The following is a 25864-nucleotide window of genomic DNA, read 5'->3' as shown; positions in this document are numbered from 1 at the left end:
CTGCAGCCGCCCCGCCTGGCTGATGTTCGCTGATGCTTGTGATGATTTGCTGGTTCTCTGGCGTAATTTGCCGTTTGCTTACGAAGTGTCATGGCCGGCTCAGGACCGATGACAACGAACGGGAGGAAAGCAGGAGTTCCTTCAAAACAATAATTAATTTATTGTAACTTAACACAAAAATGACCAAATGAACCAACATTATGGGGCGTGGGAGTCACTAAGTCAGTGGTGCTAGTGTGTGTGCATGAGTGAGGTTAATGGTGTGGGGTGTTGGCCTCGTGGGGAGCAGACAGTTCTCTATCTCCCCCTCCAAGACAGACTGAGGGACGCTTAAATGGGATTGGGAACACCAGGCCCAGGTGTTCCCAATCGTGATGATGCGACCTCACCCACTGGCATCTGAAACACAAACAGCAAAGAGCCAACAAGCAACCACAAGGTGGGGTCGTCACAGAAGCACAATGCTAGAGTCATGCAGTGTATTTATGTTAGAGCTAGCTGGCTAACCTTAGCATGCTCGCTAACATTATGACAACCAAAATACTGTCTGAGTGTGTATGTCAGTGTTGTGAGTCTAGCTTGACAAATAACTTCACCAGCTAACATGATACTAGCTGAGGTATGATGACAAACAGGGTTGATTTTGGTCAATGAACACGTCTCGTCAGTGAAAAGTAAACAGGGACGGTGAGTTCTGAGTCTGAGCATGCTCAGTGTCGTGTGTCTTTGGCAAAAACCCCGGATGCTCATTCATGTGTGCGAGTGTCCGCGCGAGCGCGTATAAGAAGGTCGACTGCAGTTCTCTCAGCGGCCAACCGTGCCGCTAGGAATGAGGATTTTCTGAAAGTTACATGTAGCACCTTTAAATTTGAGTGAAAATAACAATTAGCAGGTCATAGGTCAAAGGTCAGCTACCACTGCCCAGCAAACATTTTGACGTCTATTAAACGCCAAATCAGCGTTGGTCATGGAGGTCGATACGATGTCTAGATGAGGGGCTGATATGAACGTTTATTTTCTGACGACGACCAACGAAATTCTTTTTGCAAAATGAGTTGACCCGGATTCGATCCCACGACACCCGCGCCTTTTTTTGTTAGCCCCTGCCCCCAAAAATGTGTGTGCACGGCCCTGACGTCAGCAGGGGTCGATCTGCCCTCAGGGCTGCACAGCCCAAGAACCTGGGCATGCTCAGTCTTCTTTTTTCTTCTTCTGTGGAGGAGGTTCAGAGCTGCTCTCTTCACGATGTCTCTGGACCTTCTTGTTCACACCACGTAGCCCGTCAGCGCCGTGTTTATGATTTTTATAACGTGTTGAAATGACGCTGCAATCATCACCTTCGTCACCTTTCATTGCTAAAATGAAATGAACAAAAGTATAACACAAAAATGTGTTTCTGATACGTTGATGTCGTCACCGTATTTTAGCCGCTGGGTACATTTCAGGCCTTTGATCGGCCGCGTACATGACAGCATATCGTACAACATATAAAAGAACACTTTTCAATAACATTCATGAGTAAACTCAACCGTTCGCATTCATGCTGCAAAGTTAAATCGCATTTATTTTAAACAGTTACAACACTTCCCCTCAGATTCTGTTCATGTCGACGAACGTCTGAATGCGGTCACGCTGTGGCTCGACTTGTTCGCTGCGACGCAAGTCGAGGAAATGTTCACTGGGTGAGGACACAAAGGTAACACTCTTCATTTTCATTATTATTACTAGTAAAGTATTTTATGACTTTAAATCTACAGCACAATAAATCAGAAGAAAAACTTGATTTACTATAAATAGAAATAAAACTGTTCCACCTCCCTGAAGATTACAATTCCAATGGCGCTGCGACTAGACGTCTGTTCTGCAGTGGCCGTTCTAAACATCATGTTACACAGCAAAAGATGTAAGATCTCCTAAGGAACTAATCTACATGATACACTGATAACAACCCTGTGGTTCTGCATACCTACAATTAACTTGCAGTTAGCTAAAATGTCCTCCCAGGATTGACTAAGCAGTGTGGAAGACATGGAAGTACAGCGCGCCAAAGAAAAGAGAAGAATAAATGAAACTCACTGCTTTGCCTGTAAAGCTGGAGGGGAATGTGACACCCCGACTAAAAGCCGCAAAGGCAACTACCGAGCCAACCTGGAAGTGCAAAATAACATCAAACAAATCAGTGAAAGAGCGGATGGACTCGATGTGTGTAGTGGAATGTTGTTGTGGGTGGAATGTCCTGTCCTGATAAAGATACCTTGACCTTGACCTTGAAGGACGGTCGAGAAAATCTCAGCTGAAACCCTAACCAAGAATACTCACACAGTGAAATACAGCACAGCCTATTCTCTACTGAAACCTTAAATTGTAAATTAACAATATTACTGATAAGTATTGGAATCACGCCTGTGCTGGTGGTACTTCAGGATACTTTAGGGAATTCATGAAATATGAAGTCACACTTACAAAGGGTCACTTATGAGCACATTAAAAAAGAGATACATGCAAATAAAAACTTGTTTCATGAATTCAGCTCGTCCAGATGTTCTGAACAAGAATCGCAGCCGGTCAGACGACGCGAGGAGACGACGAGGGCTGCTTTTATTCCACTTTAACGGCTCGAACGAGGTGACCAAATACTGAATATTGTTTTGGCTTGGAAAAGAGAAATGCTGAATTTACAGCTGTAAGTAAAGTGACGGTTAATGGCACAGTGATGATCGAAGGTAAGCTCTCAACATGAAGCTCAGTCTTATCAAACGTCCTCTCATGCTGACTCCTTGTGTCAATAAACGACGAGTTTCTTCACCTGAAACTGTTGACTGTCTAAAGACTCTGACAATAAATCCCGTGGTACCGACGGTCTGACAGGTCGGAGTCGGAGAATCACAAAGGTGAGCTTCCTGCTGAAGCAACAGGTAATTACATCAACGCCGACACACAGAAAACTGGAGCCCTGTTAGTCTACGTAAGAGACGACAACAAGGGTCACATCAAAGAATAGACGAGCAACAATCCGGCTTTGAGCAAAAGAGACATGTTCGTAATAACATTCGATTGATACTGGATATGATAGATCGTAATAATCAATACCAGATGAAAGTCTTATTTTGTTTATTGACTTCTAGCAGGCTTTCGACACGATTAAACATGAGTTTATTTTATTACCTTTTTAGGTTTTGGATAAAAAAAGAGATTCCGACATTATATAAGGATTGATCCCGCTCTGCGTGGATGGAGTAAGTTCAAACGGTGTCAGTGAGCCGACGACACGCCGATGTTTCTCCAAGAGTCTTGAGAAGCAGCGGCGGCTCGTATCGATGACATCATGTTTCAGGTGTAAAGATGAAGTTGTTGTGGGATCCCAGTAAAGAAAAGGTGACTTCGGCGTGTTGTTATAAGAAAGTGGAACAAAGATGTGAAGTTCATTTTGATGGAATCATTGAAAAAAACTAGATGAAAGTTGAATTTGTGGTAATGGTTCTGTATGTAACGGTTGGTCCTCACAGAAATGGTGTGTTACTATCACACTGTCAGAATGCGGTTCTCTTTGATCCCGCGGGTTCTCTTCTGTTTATAAAGAACTGTAACCTCTCAGAAGTAAACGTTATTGGAGATAAACACATTTTTATTGGAGACACTCAAAATAAAGCGTGCAGTAACGGACACATCAGAAACAAGCTGGACTGTGGTACGCCTCTATCACGAGCTGCAGTGGGAAAAGGCTTCTTTTATTCTAAATAAATACTGTATGAATCACAGAGTGAGAGAAGACACTGCATCGAGTTTATCCTGCTCAAGAAGTGTTTGAAAGATTCAAGCTAAGTACGGAGCATCCCTGTTTCGTCATGCAGGTACAGAAACGATTCATTGGGAATGAAATGCAAAACTTTATTAAAGTAAAATGGCTACTAATGTACAAATTCATGTTTTTTATTTCATGTTATATTTTGTGTTGTATTTCCTATAAAATTCAACTTCTGATTATTCTTGGCAAATTTCATATCCACAAATCTAAAAGGTCCGGCTCCAAAGCCCGCCGTCATCGTCTGAACTCAAACTGTACGGCACCTCGTGAGGAACCAGAAAACGACTTTTGATATTTTAAAGACACTACATTTTATTTAAAGGGTTAGGGTTAGGCCTGTTGAGGTTGTATGTATGGTCTGACACTTGTATACACTTATTGTAATGTCTCTTCGGTGTAAATAAAGGTTAAAAAAAATAATAATTAAAAAAATCCCAATTTTACGTGTACGATGACGTCTGTCTGCGCGCCGAATCACCACGGTTACGCAGTCCAACCTGTAGAGGGCAGCTGAGGTGTCTGCAGACATTTTAAGTGGAGAAGAAGAATCGAACTCCACCGGAAGTTAGTATATTAACGGATGGAGCGGCGGAGTCTGGAGCGCGCGGTGTGGCATGAACACGTTCAGTTATTCAGCTTCCATTTAAACTTGAAAGTTTGGTTTGAAGCCGTGAACGCGCCGATTTAAGAGGTATTATTCATCGAGGAGGCAGAACGAGTTTTTATCTCTGCACAGGGTCAGCCCAGCAGCCCTCAGTCCTGCAGGGAGAGCGCTCTGCACCAAACTCCATTCAGAAAACTACCAATTAACCAAACTTGACATATTATGGTTTATTCTGCCGGATAGACGCTGAAAACACACCTTTAATGGACAACAGCTCACAGGCTGTTCAGGTAAAGTAACACTACTGATGAACCCACAGGATCATATTGATGTTTATGCTGCAAACTGATCACAGAACAACTGTTCCTCACATTTGAGTGATTTAGTGAAATAATAAACGGGACAGACTCTCAGTGAGTGGTTAGATGAAACATAATGTTTGTACCATCTCCAATAGAAACACTTCTGTTAGCCTGAGCAGAGTGGAAAGAGTATTATCTACTCAAGTAAAACTTACTTTGATGACATTTTACTTAAGTACAAGTAAGATTACCAGTCTAAAAATAAAGTAGCTTGTTTAAAATGAACTTAAAGTAAAAGTTACTTAGTTACTTTTTTAACAGCAGGAGGGGGTCTCTCGTGTGCAGTGCAAAAAGGGGATATCAATCTCAAACTGTAGTTTTTAATTAAAGGGACAGCCTTACGAATTAAAGTGCAATAACAAAATAAAACCTGTCGACGCATGACATTTAACCCTTAGGGCCCGATCAGACAGGACGCGTTTTAGCAGCTGGGGGCGACTTTTTTGTCATTGCTTTCAATGAGAGGCTTTTTGTGCGCTGCTTTTGCTTTGCAGAGCGCCGCGCTTTTTTCCGCTCTGTGCGCCTCGAGTTGAAAAAACTTCAACTCAAAGCAGAAAAGCGCCCGACGTCATTGGCGTTTTTCTCATTGTCCAATCAGATGAAAGGAGAGGCGAGCCCTCTGTCCGTTTACAATGTAACGGTTAGGTTAATGACAGCTAATGATTCGGTGGTTGCCTTATCAACAGTAGGGCCGCCCCCAGCTGCTAAAACGCGCTCTGTCTGATCGGGTGTTTACTTCCACAAAAAGTTTTGCAGGCGTAAAACGCGAGGCGCGCTGCGCTGTCCTGTCTAATCGGGCCCTTAGGGAGGTGTAACGTGTCTTTTAGTTCAGACCATCACTTAAAACATTTTCAAACAATACCATTGAAGGTGACTGAAGTTGTGGATTCTGTAGACCGGGGGGGCAACCCTGCTCCTGGAGGGCTACCTTCCTACATGGTTTAGGTTTCTCTGAACTCTAACACACCTGATGTGAATGATCTGCTCGTTATCAACCATCTGAAGCGTCTCAGGGGATTGGTTACGTGCGAAACATTCTAATCAGGTGTGAAAGGACAAATCCTTCTGATCATTCCTTTAAGTTAAAAGTGCATCGAAACATGATTGTCCCACTTCCTGCTGTTCAGCTGCTCACCTGTCTCTGCCCGGTTTGACAGACATGTCGCTGGAGGTGAGTTGCCTGTCGTTCCGTCAGCCGTTCGCCGGTCTGGTTCTGGACGGGCTGAAGACGGTGGAGAGCCGCTGGAGGCCCCTGCTCGCCCCGCTGAAGAACCGGACTCTGGCGGTCCACATCGCACGTCGGGACTGGGAGGCGGGGGAGTGGAGGGCGGTGCTGAGCGGCCCGCTGGGGATGAACCCGGATCAGATCGAAGCGCTGCTGGAGTCTGGAGAGCGGTTCGGCCGCGGCGTGGTGGCAGGTAGGAGACGGTAATTGTTCTCTGCGGTGATAGTTTACGAGTTGTACCTGAAGGCATCACCTGTGTTAATCTCTCTCAGGATTGGTGGACGTGGGAGAGACCTGGCTGTGCCCCGCCTCCCTGCAGGAGGAGGAGCTTCAGCACCTGGAGCAGTCAGCCATTCTGATTGGTCTGCAGGAGAAACACCTGACTCACCTGTCTAACCCCCGCTGGCTGAAGGAGCCGATGAGCACCCGAGGAGGTCGTGACCTGTGGACTGTGGAGATCCCTGCTGAGCTGTTACCATGACGACACAGTCTGCTAACAGGCTAACGAGTGCATGAAGATAACAGGTTTCATGTCTGACTGATAATAATGAACAGGTAACTCACCTTCAGTCAGCCTCTTCAATCTACATCTGTCTCCATTATTGTTGTTAATAAAGTTTATTTTTTTTATTGTCCTTCATCCTGGTTCTGTTTACATTAACATGTGACCTGGGTCCGAATCAGGTCTGTGGAGGATCTCAGTGAGCATGACAACCTGGGCTGCTTCTCAGGTCCCTTAAATTGCATCCATGCTTCCTTCACTTGTGTCTTAGTCCCTCCCACCAGAGAGGCATGGAGAGGCACGAGGAAACCAGAGAGGAGAGAGGAAACCAGGAGAGGAGAGAGGAAACGAGGGACTGTTTAAGAGACGTGAGACGTCCTTTCCGATGAAGCGTCACGTGCTGCGACGTCCGTTTGTGATGATCGCGTCAGCTGATCACCGCTGGATCAGCTGTCAGTCTGCTTTAACAGCTGTTTGTGTCTGTACACATGTGCTCTGTATTCATTCTAATGAAACACACAGTAACAGTGTTTCCTCTCTGTAACCTGTTACCTGTGTAACAAACACCTGCACATGAAGAACAGGCTGCAGTCTGTGTTCCTGCTGCAGAGCCAGACGGACATTTCTTACCAGCACTGTGTCTTTATATTATTTGTTCATTATTTACATTTGTGATCACTGATCATCTGATCTGAGTTAATTATCTAATAAGCCCAAATACTGTCTGTTCATGAACTATGAACATTATTGATTAGGCTCAAAGTTTCAGGATAAATAGAAATCACGTCACGCTGATCAAACCCGACCTCACTGATGATCAAGCTCACACGTAGTGTTACCTGCTGACAGAGAGACTCTCCTGCTCCCTCTGAATTCATTCATTCATCTGTAATAAAAGTTAGCAGGGAAATAACTGATCATGACGAGAGGTATTTCTTTAGATTACATTTAATAGAAATGAATCTGTTTTTGATACTTTTAATTTTTAGATGATTTCTACTCAGATGTTGACTCAGAAAACAGATCAAATCTGCAGTTATTCACTGCATTTTATATATTTTACGACAAGTTATGATCAATATTTCGTTCTAAACGAACTCAGCTTGTCAGATACCAACTCATTATACCGACGTTGTTTATAGTCGGTTTCAAGGCGCCCTGTAAAGTCTGTTTTAAGGTCCACTTCTTCCTCTCTGCGATATGAAACTCCGGTGATGTTGTGAACTTTCACATCAGTCCGATCTGCTGCAGCGTCCAATCACTAACTGATCTGTAATAAGGGGGCGTGTCGGACAGTAAAAGACTTCTGTGGAGGCTGCTCTCGTGTATCCTCGCTTATCGCTCCTCAGAACTCCCTCCTCCATCCTCGATCCTCGCTCCTTCGAGCAGCGAGAACAGCTTCCTCAATATGGCGGCTCCTGAACTACTTCCGGTTCGAGCGAGGAGATATCAAATAAGAGACATGAGAAGCTGCCCTGGTTCACCTGTAGGAGCACCTGAGTGCTTTGCAGGTCCACATCAGGTCAGGGGTCAGAGGTCAGTTCAGGTTATCGTATGTAATGCACTAGCAGTACGTACTGATGTGGCCAAAATGTATTATGCAGTATGCAAACAAATGCAAAATGTGCAGTACACCAAAAATGTCGCCTGATATATTGAACTTCACGTTTCACACCTGTGAAGTAAAACAGGAAGTAAACCAGGAGGTTAAAGGTCACATGATCGGCGTCACTGATGGAGAAAGACAGAAGAAATCATTGTCTGCTGGTGAAACAAACTTTATTCACCCGTTAACAGAAACAAACCACACGTTTGAACACAAATATATCCCTCATTCGTTACAGGGACTGGCCACGCCCCCTCTCTCTGATTGGCTGGCTCATTCTCAAAACATTAACAGAACTGAAGACTTCAACAAACTGTTTCTCTCCGGCAGCCATGTGGACTTCGAGGCTGCTCATTTATGAGTCAAACAAACTAACGTTTCAAACAGGAAGTGCTCATGAGGCAGACGAGTCGTCTTTAAGGTATTTCACTGATGTAAACAAAGATGGCATTTTGAAAAATAAAACAGCAAATTAGCCACAAGCTAACAGTAAGCTAGCTGTGCAGAGCTCTGCTCAGTGATATATTCAGTGAAGCTAAGATGCTAACAATCCTTAACCCACTTTTTAAAAAACTTTTAGTTTTTCACTGACAGGGACGTGTTAGCACTGTTAGCACTGCTCATTGAAAACAATCAGTGTTGTTAGCCCCAAGCTAACATGAGGCAAGAGGTGTGTGTGTTAGATGGTGGGGGGGATGTAGTGTGTGGCTGTGTGGTGGGAGGGCGGGGCTGTGATGTAGCTGACCACATGGGCGGGGTTGGGGGCGGGGCAGTAAACTCGTGGGGCATGACCTCCGCTTTGCAGCGCCCCCCAGTGAGTGGTGGAGGGGAGGCAGGGGTGGTAGGTGGAGTGATGGGGGAGGTGAACGGGGTGTGGATGAGCAGGGTGAGGAAGAGGGGGAGGGGCTGATGGCAGGTAGGTGGCCGGGGGCGGAGCTTCATATGGCAGGTGCAGCATCGGATGGGGCAGGGGTGTTTGATCCGTGAACAGAAGAGCAGCGGAGGTGGAGCCAGGAGGGGTGGGGCTGACAGAGGAGGAGCCTTCCATGGAGGGGGCGAGGCCTAATGGAGGAGGAGACCAAACAAATCAACACTTTTAGGGCGGGTTCACACCAGCGTTGTTTGGTCCATTTGAACCAAACCCTGAACCCGTTAGTCCCCTCGGTGCGGTTCATTTAGGTCGGTGTGAACGCCGGAATCAAACTCCGAGCGGATCAAACAACTGGACCGTGGTCTCGGTCCGTTTCCGGGTGTTTCCGGGTGCTGACATTTGCAGAGACGCGCAGAGAGATGAGTAGAGGACAGACGTGGGGGAGCAATGAGGAAATAGAAATATGCGCTGACCAAACAATTTCACAAATGCTCATGGAAACGCACGAGAACACGGAGGTGTTCAGTGAAAAACTAAAGGAGAACGGATCGAGCTGTGGAACATCATCAGTTAAAATAAAAAAAGTTCTCTCTGCTTTGTTTACTTCAGGGAGTTTTCCCACGTGGAAATTCTGACCGATCAGAGAGCAGTTTCCTCACGCATTAAAACTTTCGGTCTGCTGCTAAAAGCTGCCGTGTGGACACAAACCAAAATGAGGCAAAATGCAACTTGTAACAATTTGGTCTTTGATTCGATCAAACGGACTTTAGGTGTGAATGTGTCCTTAGATTCAAAGTCATGAATCATTTAAACGCTGCTGTGACTTTATTTTATTTTGAAAGGATGTAATTTAATTCCTGCTGATTAAAGGTGAACTCAGCATGTACTGACCGCTGCTGTGTCCGTCCGTCTGTCCGTCTCCGGCCCTGGAGGATTCTGGGTAGGAGGAGGGGGGCTGGTGGGGGCCTCGAGTTGTCTCTGGGTATGAAGGGGGGGCAGCTGGTGGCACAAGACCAGGATGTCAGATAGTCCGAGCAGAGGTTCTACTTGCTGTTTGGTCTGCAGGGTTTAACCAACTGATTAACTAACTCACTCCCTCACTGAGTTTGCAACTGCTTTACTAGTCCCACACTCTGACTAACTCACCAAATATTAACTCTAATTAACTCATCACCTCACTAACTAACCTGGTAACTGACCTACATCAGAGTGCTGAGCTGAGGTAAAAACCCTCCAGGAGTCATAATGATCATTGATTATAATAGGACTCTTATTGTGAAAAACTGAATGACTGATAATTGGCTCTAATAGCTGTCCTTCACCCAGCAGCGATTTAGAGCAGCGTGGGTCTTACCGTGCAGGGGGGGGTCCTGGCTCAGATAAGGAGCGTAGTGCTGGTAGGGGTAGGGGGCCTCAGGTGAGGCCGGGGGGTACACCTGCTGCTGCTGCTGCTGCCAACAGCTCTGATGATACCACTGTTAAGGTCAGAAGTCAAAGGTCAGAGCTGTATACAACTGTGGCTCATTCACCGCTTCACATTCATTCACCACTTCACATTCATTCACCGCTTCACATTCACCGCTTCACATTCATTCACCGCTTCTCATTCATTCACCGCTTCACATTCACCGCTTCACATTCATTCACCGCTTCACATTCACCGCCTCACATTCATTCACCGCTTCACATTCACCGCTTCTCATTCATTCACCGCTTCACATTCATTCACCGCTTCACATTCACCGCTTCACATTCACCACTTCACATTCACCGCTTCTCATTCATTCACCGCTTCACATTCATTCACCGCTTCACATTCACCGCTTCACATTCACCACTTCACATTCACCACTTCACATTCATTCACCGCTTCACATTCATTCACCGCTTCACATTCACCGCTTCACATTCATTCACCACTTCACATTCACCGCTTCACAATCATTCACCGCTTCACAATCATTCACCGCTTCACATTCATTCACCACTTCACATTCATTCACCGCTTCACATTCACTGCTTCACATTCATTCATTCACCGCTTCACATTCACCGCTTCACATTCATTCACTGCTTCACATTCATTCACTGCTTCACATTCACCGCTTCACATTCATTCACCGCTTCACATTCACTGCTTCACATTCATTCACCGCTTCACATTCACTGCTTCACATTCACCGCTTCACATTCATTCACCGCTTCACATTCACCGCTTCACATTCACTGCTTCACATTCATTCACCGCTTCACATTCACCGCTTCACATTCACCGCTTCTCATTCATTCACCGCTTCACATTCACCGCTTCACATTCATTCACCGCTTCACATTCACTGCTTCACATTCATTCACCGCTTCACATTCATTCACCGCTTCACATTCATTCACCGCTTCACATTCACTGCTTCACATTCATTCACCGCTTCACATTCACTGCTTCACATTCACTGCTTCACATTCACTGCTTCTCATTCACCAATTCACAATCACCGCTTCACATTCATTCACCGCTTCACATTCACCGCTTCACATTCATTCACCGCTTCACATTCACCGCTTCACATTCACCGCTTCACATTCATTCACCGCTTCACATTCATTCACCGCTTCACAATCACCGCTTCACATTCATTCACCGCTTCACATTCATTCACCGCTTCACATTCACCGCTTCACATTCACCGCTTCACATTCATTCACCGCTTCACATTCACCGCTTCACATTCATTCACCACTTCACATTCATTCACCGCTTCACATTCATTGACCGCTTCACATTCACCGCTTCACATTCACCGCTTCACATTCACTCACCGCTTCACATTCATTCACCACTTCACATTCACTGCTTCACATTCATTCAATCACCGCTTCACATTCACTGCTTCACATTCATTCACTCACCGCTTCACATTCACTGCTTCACATTCATTCACCGCTTCACATTCACTGCTTCACATTCATTCACCGCTTCACATTCACTGCTTCACATTCATTCACTGCTTCACATTCACTGCTTCACATTCATTCACTCACCGCTTCACATTCACCGCTTCACATTCATTCACCGCTTCACATTCACTGCTTCACATTCATTCACCGCTTCACATTCATTCACCACTTCACATTCACTGCTTCACATTCATTCACCGCTTCACATTCATTCACTGCTTCACATTCACTGCTTCACATTCATTCACCGATTCACATTCACTGCTTCACATTCATTCACTCACCGCTTCACATTCACCGCTTCACATTCATTCACCGCTTCACATTCACTGCTTCACATTCATTCACCGCTTCACATTCACTGCTTCACATTCATTCACCGCTTCACATTCACCGCTTCACATTCATTCACCGCTTCACATTCATTCACCACTTCACATTCACTGCTTCACATTCATTCACCGCTTCACATTCACTGCTTCACATTCACTCACCGCTTCACATTCACTCACCGCTTCACATTCATTCACCACTTCACATTCACTGCTTCACATTCATTCACTCACCGCTTCACATTCACTGCTTCACATTCATTCACCGCTTCACATTCACTGCTTCACATTCATTCACCGCTTCACATTCACTGCTTCACATTCATTCACTGCTTCACATTCACTGCTTCACATTCATTCACTCACCGCTTCACATTCACCGCTTCACATTCATTCACCGCTTCACATTCACTGCTTCACATTCATTCACCGCTTCACATTCATTCACCACTTCACATTCACTGCTTCACATTCATTCACCGCTTCACATTCATTCACTGCTTCACATTCACTGCTTCACATTCATTCACCGATTCACATTCACTGCTTCACATTCATTCACTCACCGCTTCACATTCACCGCTTCACATTCATTCACCGCTTCACATTCACTGCTTCACATTCATTCACCGCTTCACATTCACTGCTTCACATTCATTCACCGCTTCACATTCACTGCTTCACATTCATTCACCGCTTCACATTCACCGCTTCACATTCATTCACCGCTTCACATTCATTCACCGCTTCACATTCACTGCTTCTCATTCACCAATTCACAATCACCACTTCATATTCATGGATTCATAAATGAGACATTTACAACATAAACAGGAAACAGAATCAACATGTCCTTAAACACAGAAGAAGAAGTTTGTCTCACCTGGACTCCTAGGTTAAAGTAATACTGGAGGACTCTGCAGTCTGAACACACACACACACACACACACACACACACACAGTAATATGAGTTATAAAAACAGACAGGAAGTGAAACGCTGTTTACACTGGTTGACCTCTGACCTCGTGGTAAATCACTGCCGTTTGGGTCGTAGGAGTAAGGGGGGGGGGCCACCACGCTGCAGAGAGGCTCACCCAGCTCATTAACAAACCAGGGAGAGGCTGGGATCGCCATGGCAACTGAGAGCAGAAAACAACATTACATCAATGGCCCCGTTCAGACCTGGTATCAACATGTGGTTTTAGTGATTAGATCACACCTGGACAGACTTAACTACAGGTGGGAACACACCCAGGATGCATTCAGATCCAATCACTCAGGCCACATACGGAGGCGGTCTGGGAACCATTTATCCACATACGTCTGGCAGTGTGTACGCACATGTGTCCTGGGCTACATTAAGCACCGCCCACTCTCCCCGTATCCACGGCAACCATCATGTGGATACGCCTCTCATTCCTGTGTGATGTAGCATTTCTCTGCTATGTGTGTTTATGAATTAGAGCGGAGTGCGCATGGAAACGGATCGTGTCTGTGTTTATTCAGTGAGAGAGACTGCATTTAATTTTTTAGATCCCAAACCGACGAGGGGGAGAGACGGTGTGGGTCAGAGACGCGATCCACAGGCAGTGTGAGTATATACTGATGCAGCGCAGCAAGGAGACAGACGTCCTGTTTGTCCCTGTACAACCTTTATAAAGTATAAACTACATCTCCACAAGCTGTGAATGACACAAGCAGGAGATGTGACCCGTGAGCGAGATCATCATAGTTTATAGTAACACACAATAACACAGCGCTTCATTACATGGATCTGTGTGTGAATCAGCTGATCTGTCTGTAGCTCACATACTTCACTGATAAACACAGAGCTGAAGGAGCATCACGCTTCATGATCACACCAAGTTTTGTATCACGTCTTCACTCCAGTCCTTACTCACCCCCTCCCTCTGTGCTCGTGCACATCAGCTCTCCCCTCTCTGTGTTGCGAGTCTGCATCAGTGTTCTTGTATTATTAAGTCTTATTAAGGTGAATTAGGCTGCGTGTTCATTTGCATACAGAGCGGGAAAGTGAGTTCCGATCACAAGTGGTCACTGAAGATGTGTTCGAGGGGCTCGTTAATGCCAGGTGAGAACAGCTGTGCTTAGAGCTGACCACTTGTGATCAGATCACCCAGGACACATGTGATACCAGATGTGAACAGGGCCTATGTGTGTGCGTGCGTGCATGCGTGTGAGTGTGTGTGTGTGCACCTGAGCGTGTCTGTGTGGCTGGCGGCAGGTGAGCGGCAGCAGGTACACGTGATGATGGAGAGGAGGGGGAGGAGGAGGAAGAGGAGGGGGAGGAGCAGATGACGGTTAATGGTTTCACCACCTGAAATAGTAATAAAAACTTTATGAAGACAACAGAACAGAACAAACAGAGTAAAACACTATAAAAAGTTTAAATAAAGACCAAAATAAAACACTGAACAAAAAATAAACATCCTGTGTCAGATGAACAGAGGAATAAAGTTTATTATAGCTAAAGAATGAAGTTTAAAATAAGTGTGCAGATAGTTTTTATCGTGTAAATCGGGCTGGCTGTGCGATGAATCACCACGCACTGTAAAATCAAAGTTTATAGTTTAACTTTGTGTCTACATCAGTCAGAACTGTGCTTATAAATGTGTACAGTGTTCTTTAGAGCACACAGAACATGAGGTCATGTGACAACACACCTGTACGTTTCATTAAAGGAGCTACCTGAATTAACAGTGTCACCCACTGATAGAGTCACAGTATAGATCAGGTTCATTACCTGCTGCGTGTAGCTGTAGTTCATCTCTGGTCTGGGTGGGGAGTCAGCAGTACCTCCTTCCTGCTCGTCCTTTCACAATAAGAGGAACATGAGAGACCCGTGTCCCTCTCTGAGGGCAGTATACTAAAAACACTACGTTCGTCTGTACGCTGATGATTCTCTGCTCTTTGTCCTGAGTGTCCCTCGAACACTCTTAAACGGACCTCAGGATGGAGAATCTGACAGTTTGTTACATTCTGAGGGTCCACAACATCCAAGTTTAAATCTACCTGAACCTCCAGGTGAGAACACACAATCAAACTGCTCCTGCGTGTTGGAGGCCAAAAGGGTAGCAAGGGTAAATTATATAATATAGAAATCATATAGTTCTGATTAAAAGACTCCGACACGCTCAGCAGGTCAGAGGTCAGGTGTGTTACCTGGTTGGAGGAAGGCTCAGCAGCAGCGTAAACACCTGAGGTCTGGTAGCTCTGATCTGAAACAGGCACATTCAGTCACTTCCTGTGAACAGTGGGCTTTGAGAGAAGACTTCCTGTCAGAGAGTGACTCACCCTGAGTGATGTAGATGTACTCGTCTGTGTACTCAGCTGAAGAAACACAACATCATTCAGACTATTGTTCAACACGTGCAGATTACAGAAAAGGTTTATTGTGACATCACTTTCACGTCTCTCCTCCTCACCCTGGTCCTCCACTGTGCTCGCGTCCTCCTGCTCCTCCTCTGACGAACACACGGGGGTGTTTCCAGGTGGAGGTGCGGGGGGGAGGGGCCCCGGGCCTCTCTGAATCCTGTAGGAGGAGCCAGAGGGAGGAGCTGGGGCTCCCATGGAGGGAGCCACAGCTGGAACCTGAGGGGCAAGAAAGATTATATTGTATTGAACGAGTCCCCAACCTCACATCACATGGTTCAGCCGTCCTCTCCTCTGATAGCAGTGCGAAAAACAGACGTACATTTGGCTCTGACTAAGGATCACTACTGCTGTCGTCATGGGAACAACTCAGTTTGCAGTGTCTTAACTCCTGGACCAGTTTCCTTCTGTCCGAGATCTGGTTCTTGTAGTTTCTGTTTTCTCACCGTCAGTGGAGGGAAAATGGCCTCGCCGGCATCGTCCAGCTGGTAGTACGCCATGGTGGGATCAAGATCGCTGGGTTCCTCCGCCGCATCAGCAGAGAAACCAAACTGACACTCTTTATTGAGAGCGGCCAGCTGACGACGACTACGACTGAACAAAGGACAAAGAGAAACAGTCGGCTCAGAGGATCATTACAGTGAGTCTGAGTCTGTAGGCTTCAACATGAAGCGCTTATCCAGACATGACGCTCTCTGCTGATAAAGCACAGCACGAGTACAATACATCTGTCCTTATAACACCTCCTTAACAGGAGGTCAAGCAGTCTATGTGATATATATTCAAAAAACAATTCAAGTTATTTACTCATCAATTTTGTTTGACTGAATTCATATTGGAACAGTAGTTATAGTTACTCTGCGTCATGTGATTCCACAGCTTTTTCATTGCTTTAGCATTTGGTAATAAAGCCTGAAACTGTCTCCTGAATCATTTCATGTTTAAAGAAATGTGACCTGTGATGTTTTAAAAGTATGATTAAGAATGATTAATGTTGTGTCTGTGTGGGTTGTTTAGTTTACCGGGACCTGAAGGCGTAGTTCTCGTAGTCATGGTAATATCGTCTTCCAGGGTGGTAATACGTCAACTGTGGACCAATCAGGTGACGGTTCAAAAAGCGTGTGGAGCTTCTGACAAGAATCCATGACACACACACACACACACACACACACACACACACACACACACACACACACACACACACACACACACACACACACACACACACACACACACACACACACACACACACACACAAAAGCTCATCAGTATCAATGGGTTCTTTCAATCAAAACAATTTTGAATCAGTGTTATAATTCATGTCTCACCTGGAGGCTCCGTAACGAGGAGGTCTGGCTTGGGGGTGGTGGTGGTGATGGTGGTGGTGGTGAGAGGGGGCATAGGGGTCATAGGTCATGGCTCCTGTTGATGGGGGAGGTGGTGGTCGAGGGTGGCCTGTGGGCTGGAAACGAGGGGGCAGTGCGGAGGGGGCGGGGCCTCCGTAGGAGGATGGTGGGGGCATTAACAGCTCCGCCCCCTTTACGCTGCTGCTGCCGCGACACTTCCTAAAATATCGATGGCGTTGATGACGCTGACCACGAGAGTCCAAGTCTGACAGAGAAAGGAAGAGACAGAGGGGCAGCAAGTCAGGAGGTGTTAGAGCAGGTCGGGAGGTGTTACATCAGGTCAGGGATGTAACAGAAAGTCAGGAGGTGTTACAGCAGGTCGGGAGGTGTTACAGCAGGTCGGGAGGTGTTACATCAGGTCAGGGATGTTACAGCAAGTCAGGAGGTGTTACAGCAGGTCGGGAGGTGTTACAGGAGGTCGGGAGGTGTTACATCAGGTCAGGGATGTTACAGCAGGTCGGGAGGTGTTACAGGAGGTCGGGAGGTGTTACAGGAGGTCAGGGATGTTACAGCAGGTCGGGAGGTGTTACAGGAGGACGGGAGGTGTTACAGGAGGTCAGGGATGTTACAGCAGGTCGGGAGGTGTTACAGGAGGTCGGGAGGTGTTACATCAGGTCAGGGATGTTACAGCAGGTCGGGAGGTGTTACAGGAGGTCGGGAGGTGTTACAGGAGGTCAGGGATGTTACAGGAGGTCAGGGATGTTACAGCAGGTCGGGAGGTGTTACAGCAGGTCCGGGAGGTGTTACATCAGGTCAGGGATGTTACAGCAGGTTGGGAGGTGTTACAGTAGGTCGGGAGGTGTGACATCAGGTCAGGGATGTTACAGCAGGTCGGGAGGTGTTACAGCAGGTCCGGAGGTGTGACATCAGGTCAGGAGGTGTTACAGCAGGTTCGGGAGGTGTTACAGGAGGCGGGGAGGTGTTACAGGAGGTGGGGAGGTGTTACAGCAGGTTGGGAGGTGTTACAGGAGGTGGGGAGGTGTTACAGCAGGTCGGGAGGTGTTACAGGAGGTCGGGAGGTGTTACAGGAGGTCGGGAGGTGTTACAGCAGGTCGAGGATGTTACAGGAGGTCGGGAGGTGTTACATCAGGTCAGGGATGTTACAGCAGGTCGGGAGGTGTTACAGGAGGTCGGGAGGTGTTACAGGAGGTCAGGGATGTTACAGGAGGTCGGGAGGTGTTACAGGAGGACGGGAGGTGTTACAGGAGGTCAGGGATGTTACAGCAGGTCGGGAGGTGTTACAGCAGGTCGGGAGGTGTTACAGGAGGTCGGGAGGTGTTACATCAGGTCAGGGATGTTACAGCAGGTCGGGAGGTGTTACAGGAGGTCGGGAGGTGTTACAGGAGGTCAGGGATGTTACAGGAGGTCAGGGATGTTACAGCAGGTCGGGAGGTGTTACAGGAGGTCGGGAGGTGTTACATCAGGTCAGGGATGTTACAGCAGGTTGGGAGGTGTTACAGTAGGTCGGGAGGTGTGACATCAGGTCAGGGATGTTACAGCAGGTCGGGAGGTGTTACAGCAGGTCCGGAGGTGTGACATCAGGTCAGGAGGTGTTACAGCAGGTTCGGGAGGTGTTACAGGAGGCGGGGAGGTGTTACAGCAGGTCGGGAGGTGTTACAGTAGGTCGGGAGGTGCGACATCAGGTCAGGGATGTTACAGGAGGTCGAGGATGTTACAGCAGGTCGGGAGGTGTTACAGCAGGTCCGGGAGGTGTTACAGCAGGTTCGGGGGGGTGTTACAGGAGGTGGGGAGGTGTTACAGGTCGGGAGGTGTTACAGCAGGTCGGGAGGTGCTACAGGACGTCGGGAGGTGTTACAGGAGGTCGGGAGGTGTTACAGGAGGTTGGGAGGTGTTACAGCAGGTCGAGGATGTTACAGGAGGTCGGGAGGTGTTACAGCAGGTCGGGAGGTGTTAACAGTTTATGAATATTAACAACAGAAAGAAAAAAGCAGCAGAAAGACAGACAGTGATCTCGGTGTAAATGTACCCAGGTCTCCTTTTCTAGAAGGAGCAGCAACGTTCCAGGCTGGAACTGGATTCACTGGTTTCAGGTCAGTTAGAGGGACCAGGTGTCTAACAAAGACAAGGAAATGCCAAGGATGATGATCATGATGATAACACACTGGTTCTCAGCCGGTGGGTCGGGACCCAAAAGTGGGTCGCTGATGTGTGCTTGAAAAAATAAAAGTTGTGGCCAAAAGTCTCTGCTGCGCTTTTATTTTGAAGGACATGTGTTTCCTCTGACGTGCAGTAGTAGTGTAGTTTATTCACACTGCATCCACTGATCCCTGCTACAGTTACATTCCTGTGACTTGATCAGACAGCAGCTGCATTTCTGTTGCTCTTTATTCTGTTGAGTAAAGGCTGTTACCTGAATGATCTGTAGAGGGAATATTTTCCCCTTATGCACTAATTGGCATTTTGCATGACTATTATTGCTGTTGCGTTTTGTGATGTTGACATACTGTGATGTTTTGTTCCGTCTCAGGTCCAAACTGCACCATTTCTCATCAAATAAATGTGAGTGGTTGAAAAACGTTAATAACTTGGGTCACGATTTGTCATTAAGGAGGTGGTGGTGGGTCCCGAGGCTACACCAGCTGAGAACCACTGCTCTGACAGATCAGTAATCCTGATGTTAATCTTAGGATGTCAGGGTTAGAGTCAGGATCAGGTTTAGGATGTGTGCGTTACTTCTCTCCCAGCTCCTCGATGAAGACAGTGACAGCTGATGAGTGAGTTCCTACTTCCTGGATGAAGGCGTTGTAGTACTTCCCCTTCGGCTCCAGACGCACCTGACACCCACAGACAGAGGAAAATACACAAACATGTCAAGCTCAACAATGCCACACTGAAATACATCACATGACTGTCTTCTCTTTTCGAATGGATTTCTTCATTTACAGTACAGAAGATAAACCTTTTATTAAAGGTAACAATGTGAGGATTCCTGTGGAGCCCCCTACAGGACAATCTGAGGACAGAACGGTAGTTTGTTTCGTAGAGAGCAGTACAGCCGGGCTGCAGAGATCATCACTGATGTTCATGGTCAGATTACCAGTCTGCTTTGTGTCTGTCCTATTTCTACATTCATTGGATGTCCTATGTCCTTCAGTCCCTCTTATGCTCTTTCTACTTCTGTCTGTCCTTCCTACATCCATCCTGTGTTGGTCCCTTTGTTCCCCCTAAAATTGTTAGTCCTTCCTTAGTCTGTCATACTCTTACCTTTCTATGTCCCTCGCGTACACTACGTACCTCAGTCAATCCTTACTTTGTCCATCCTACTTCCCCCCTACAACCATCTGTCCTTAACACATCTGTCGGTTCTTTCTTGGTGCTTCCTACCTCAGTCAGTTCGTTCTCTTTGGTCGTCCTATATCCTTTGGTCTTTCCTATGTCCTTTCTACGTCCATCCAATGTCTGTCCTTCCTTGGTCCACCCTCCCTCCCTCCCTCTCAAGCAGTTTGCTTTGTTTCTCTCTCACAGCTCACAGTAGTAAAAGCTCGCTGTCATGATCCTGATGCAGTAAGTGACAAACTGTGATAAGAATTTGATGGAATTTGATGCTGTCAGTGCCGTGAAGTGTTTTGTTACCTGACACTTGTCTCCCAGGAAGTACTGCCTCCCTGCAAACACCATGTAGTCTGTCTTCTGCATCTCTGTCAGTAACACACACCTCATTAAAATATACCGATCGATCATCATGATCAATCATCATCATGGGAGCTCCAGAATACACAAGTGAGTTACACAACACAGTGCCCCTGTCCACATGACCTCTGCTGTGTGATTCTGACATGTAGTTACCTTTGCAGGTGTCCTGCCACACGTCGAACTCCAGGTTTCTGTACACGTCCCCATCCAGAGACTTCATCACCTTATATGGAAGAGACAGTCTGGAGGGGGGCGGGGCTTCTGCAGGAGGCTGCCATAGAACAAAGATGATCAGGGACTCTCAGAAACTGTTATTAAACATCTCAGGCTGCTGTGCTGATGAGTTTAAAGGGTCTCAGGTGGTCTGAAAGTTTTACCTGACCCCTCGGTATCATCTCAGCAACAACTCAACTGAGGCGTCCAGATTTTAATCAAATGCGGTGCAAAGTTAAAGGGAATCTGCAGAAACTCAATGATGGCTTGTTTCAGTCCTGCAGTGAACGAGATAACCAGCAGGTGGAGCTGATTCTCCTGTCACCTGAGGAAGGTTACAGCCTCCTCATCGCCACCCACACACACACACACACACACACACTCTCAGCTGGTGTGACTCACTGACGTCTCTCACCTTTGTGTCGTCTGTCACAGCTCGCAGTTTGTCCTCTGAAGCTCCACCCACCTCCGACTCCTCCCTGCAGGTAAAACAGACACACCTCTGTAGGTAAGGTGAGACATGCGACCAGCTCACACAGGTCTGTCCTACATCTGCCGTATGTTGACCTACGTCTGTCCCATGTCTGTTCTCGTTCTGTCAAACTTTGCCCCACTCAGTCCTTCAGTTGTCCGTCCGTTCTTCCTATTTGTTACTTACCTCCTAAAAGCATGAAGTCCTTAGTCTGTCCGTCCGTCCTTTATCCATCATAAGTCGTCCTACGTCTATCAGAGGTTATCCTACGTCTGTCCGTCCGTGCTTTATCCGTTAGTCCTCCCTTAATCTGTCCTACGTCATCCTGCATGTGTCTATCCTTCCTCAGTCTGTCCAGTAGGGATGGGTCATGAATTAAGAATATTATATATAGATAAAAAAGTTCATGCGACCATCATCTTAAAAATACATTTTTTCCCTTGTTTTTACTGGCGCACTGTCGTAATGCGGTACTACTGCCAGACTGTGGCTGGCTAACCACCATTGAATGACAAGAACAACAATTAAAAAAACATGACGGTGATGTTGATGTTTGAAATGCTCCGCCCATAGAAAACTCTGCTGCATATCAAACCAAGCGCTGCCTAAACTCCAGGGGGCGATGGAGGTTTGGGCTTCACTTTTGGGAGAGCTGGCATGTCATGTGATGAGCGCCGACCTTACAGAGAGCAAGAGTATACAACAGAGACGGTCGGAGAAACTAAAGTCAAACGTCTGGAAGACGAAGAGCTGGTCCCCTGAAGCGGCTCGTCAGCGCTTGTTTGGAGGTGTTTCAGGTTTAAGTGATGTGAAGAAGAAACAATGATCAGCAGAGAGGTCATGACCCCTGCGTCTGCGCCGCAAAGCAACACGACTAACTTGTCGAAGCAGCTGAAAGAACAAAGTGCAGCATGATGAGTGTGTGAAGGCCGAGAGGGAGAACGAGCTGCTCCCCGTCCTCCAGCGTCACGTCAGACATCCAGAAAAGAGACGCTGCACAGAGACACCCTATCACCCAGCTCCCACAGACACACTGACATTACCCATGATGCATCAGGTTCAGGTAATGAACCTGATTTTAAGTCTTGCTAAATGCATACATGAGCCTGAATGCAGCACAAGATGGAACTGGAAGTGTGTAAAAAATGTTGAAAGTTAATATATAAACGTGATTATTATTGAGCAGCTTTACTCTGATGATCTGTCTGACATCCGTCCTACATCCATCAGCGATTCTTATGTCATCGTCCATCACAAGTTGCCCAATGCCATCAGTCCGTCCTACGTCCTCATGCGACCTCGTGCGTCCTCATGCGACCTCATGCGACCTCATGCGACCTCATGCGTCCTCATGCGTCCTCATGCGACCTCATGCGACCTCATGCGACCTCATGCGACCTCATGCAACCTCATGCAACCTCATGCGTCCTCATGCGTCCTCATGCGTCCTCATGCGTCCTCATGCGACCTCATGCGTCCTCATGCGTCCTCATGCGTCCTCATGCGACCTCATGCGACCTCATGCGACCTCATGCGACCTCATGCGACCTCATGCGTCCTCATGCGTCCTCATGCGTCCTCATGCGTCCTCATGCAGCCTCATGCGTCCTCATGCGTCCTCATGCGTCCTCATGCGACCTCATGCGACCTCATGCGACCTCATGCGACCTCATGCGTCCTCATGCGTCCTCATGCGACCTCATGCGACCTCATGCGACCTCATGCGACCTCATGCGTCCTCATGCGTCCTCATGCGTCCTCATGCGTCCTCATGCAGCCTCATGCGTCCTCATGCGTCCTCATGCAACCTCATGCAACCTCATGCAACCTCATGCAACCTCATGCAACCTCATGCGTCCTCATCATATTTCCATTTATGTGTGTTTACCTGTGGCCTCTGTCCTCAGGTGTGTCGTAGCCGATGTCGACATCACTACACACTGATGGGCTGTTTCTATAGCGACGACCTCCAACCCTGAAAGTCTCCATGGCCTGACAGAGCTCCGCCTCCTCCAAGCCGAACACCTGAGTGTAGAGCAGCTCGTACAGTAGAGCTACACACGCACACGTACACGCACAGTAAAATTTCATACTGTTCCTTTAAATCTGTCACCGCTGTGATCCACCAATCAGCTGTCAGTACTCACACTGACAGAGGGCGGCGGAGGCTGGGTAACTCCTCGGGTAAACAATGTCATAGTTACCGTTGATGGAGCAACACAGCGTCACCTAGACAAGATGAATGACAGTACTGACCAATCAGATCACAGAGTTAAAGTCATGTGACCTGCTGTCAGAGTCGGGTCTTCAGGTACACTTCCTGTTTACAAAGTGGCACACACACATCACATATACACACAAGCTGGTTTCAGATCCATCGTTTAAAATCACTTGTTCAACATGTACTTGTGACGCGCGCACAAATCAAAAACCTTGTCCACAAAGTTGTCCTCTGAAATCACTGTGGCCGGTTTCCCCGGGTAACGATAGATCAGGAAACAGCGCCTGCACACACACACACACACACACACACACACACACACACACACACACACACACACACACACACACACACACACACACACACACACACACACACACACACACACACACACACACACACACACACACACACACACACACACACACACTGAATGTGTGGGTCAAAGTGTAAACTGTTCCTTTGAACTTGTCACTGTCTGAACATCAACATTTAAATCTGACACTATGGAGATCAGCTGATCAGATCAGAGCAGGTGAGTCTCACCTGTACAGCTGAGACAGAGCCTTGATCTCCACCTGACCCACTGTCTCCTGAAAACACACACACACACACACACACACACAATGCCATTGACTGTAACACAGTTACACCTGTTCACAGGTGAAAGCCTGCTCAGCCATCAGAGGACTGAGGGGTCAAAGGTCACAGCTGCTCACCTTTGGGTCCTCCAGACGTTGCAGATATTTCTCAAAGGAACCTTCAACGAACTGAAACACAAACAGTCAAAACAGCTTCAGATTATATATTTCATATATTTATGACATCTATAGTCAAGTCATTTATAAACACACACCTGTAACAACAACAACAACAACAAAAACATAATCATCATCAACAAAAAAAAAAAACATTAAAAAAAAAAAACAATCATCATCATCAACAACAACAACAACAACAACAACAACAACAACAACAACAACAACAACAACAACAACAACAACAACAACAAACATCAGGTTAGTTACTTATCTGGTGAGTGAGTGTTTGGTGACTCACAGGTTCAAAGTTGCATCTGTTGGCTCTCATAAAGTCTGCGCAGTGCTGACGGATCCTCTGATGGTAGTTCTGAGAGTTATACAACTACACACACACACACACACACACACACACACACAGTGTACATCATGTGACTGGGGTTCACATAAACTGAAAAGTAACAGGTGCAAGTTCTAACAGGTACATCATCAGAGGTCTTCATGGGTTTACCTGACCCGGGGCCTGACCACTTGTTCTGTGTGCACGGCCTGCAGTGTGATCTTGTTTGAAGTATAAACAGTAAAAATCATCAGCAGGTTATCTTTGTTTATAAACAAATAAACTTAAATACATTTAATCAGTCCTTTGGCTCCGCCCACACGACGAGCTCCACAACCTGACTGGAGCAGCACTTTGGTAACAGTTACCGTCACACAGAGTCTGAGTTAATGACCTGTATTCAGAACACCTGCGGCGGAGTTATACACACTGTGAAAAGTCTTATATCAGCACTCCTGTGTAACCTGTCCAACCAGATTACTGGGTCTGAATAACTGTTGTATAAAATATGATATTAACCTGCTGTGTGTAATCTGTGGATCAGCTGACTGATGTGTATTTAATTTAGCCGTTTCCTGTCCCTTCAAATTAAAAGCCTCAGTGTGGTTTCATGTGACTCTGTGAACATTGAGGTCAGATGGATTAACTGATCCTAGATAACAAAGACTGGATTTACAATTCTCACTGTACCATGAGCACACACACCTGGACACCGTGGTTTAACCGAGGGATTAAAGTTCTGTTAATAATGAGGTTCAAACATTCATTAAAGAGTTCGCTAAGTTACCATTTAGATATATTGCATTCCGACCCATCCTCACCTCCCCTCTCTCCACCGCTGCTAGCTGCCCCCTGTAGCCCGGCTCACCTGCTCTGACACGGCTCGGAACAGGCTGGACGCGTCCCGGGCCACCATCTTCCGGTAGAGGCCCAGGCTGCTCAGGTACTCGTCCATGTTGACGAAATACTTCTTCAGGCCTTTCTGCATCCCGCCGCCGGTAAACTCACGGATACATCCACGTTACGAACACGTCCTCACACAGCACAAGCCGCCGCGGGACGACAGGTGAGTTTAATCAGGCCTGATCAGCGCGCGACGCTGACCGCTGCCGAGACGTTTAGGGACCGAGCGAGGGTCAGAAATCTG

At 46.9% G+C, this 25864-nt stretch overlaps 2 protein-coding genes across 3 annotated transcripts; one reads left to right on the top strand and one right to left on the bottom strand.

The window, feature by feature from the left end:
* Nucleotides 1–4401: 4401 nt before the first annotated feature.
* LOC138595163 (protein EOLA1) lies at nucleotides 4402–6854 on the top strand. 2 transcript variants are annotated; one of them, XR_011308457.1, is made up of 4 exons: nucleotides 4402–4699; nucleotides 5929–6189; nucleotides 6269–6551; nucleotides 6770–6854. XR_011308457.1 is itself a non-coding variant. In XM_069666508.1 (3 exons), the coding sequence occupies exons 2-3, from the start codon at nucleotides 5931–5933 to the stop codon at nucleotides 6475–6477; spliced, it is 468 nt and encodes a 155-aa protein (XP_069522609.1). In that variant the 5' UTR covers nucleotides 4402–4699; nucleotides 5929–5930; the 3' UTR covers nucleotides 6478–6631. The 2 variants fall into 2 exon arrangements, 1 of the variants encoding a protein (XP_069522609.1); XM_069666508.1 differs by lacking the exon at nucleotides 6770–6854 and having other exon boundaries at nucleotides 6269–6631.
* A 1929-nt stretch (nucleotides 6855–8783) lies between these two features.
* alg13 (ALG13 UDP-N-acetylglucosaminyltransferase subunit) lies at nucleotides 8784–25705 on the bottom strand. Its single transcript, XM_069666538.1, has 25 exons — nucleotides 25586–25705; nucleotides 24679–24762; nucleotides 24339–24389; nucleotides 24166–24212; nucleotides 23831–23903; nucleotides 23546–23627; nucleotides 23287–23452; nucleotides 21342–21405; nucleotides 20867–20984; nucleotides 20654–20718; nucleotides 19754–19854; nucleotides 19047–19132; nucleotides 16982–17264; nucleotides 16676–16783; nucleotides 16100–16247; nucleotides 15707–15872; nucleotides 15576–15611; nucleotides 15444–15499; nucleotides 15025–15093; nucleotides 14478–14598; nucleotides 13286–13402; nucleotides 13146–13186; nucleotides 10330–10450; nucleotides 9867–9974; nucleotides 8784–9166 (listed from the first exon to the last, which is right to left on the bottom strand). Exons 1-25 carry the CDS (start codon nucleotides 25703–25705, stop codon nucleotides 8784–8786), a joined length of 2814 nt encoding a protein of 937 aa, XP_069522639.1.
* Between the last annotated feature and the right edge of the window lie 159 nt (nucleotides 25706–25864).

The sequence above is a fragment of the Semicossyphus pulcher genome, unplaced genomic scaffold (assembly GCF_022749685.1).
Source record: "Semicossyphus pulcher isolate SPU_LCO1_2020_fin unplaced genomic scaffold, fSemPul1.0.p SCAF_17, whole genome shotgun sequence".
NCBI classification, from domain to species: domain Eukaryota; kingdom Metazoa; phylum Chordata; class Actinopteri; order Labriformes; family Labridae; genus Semicossyphus; species Semicossyphus pulcher.
This window is presented reverse-complemented; position numbering and strand designations above follow the sequence as displayed.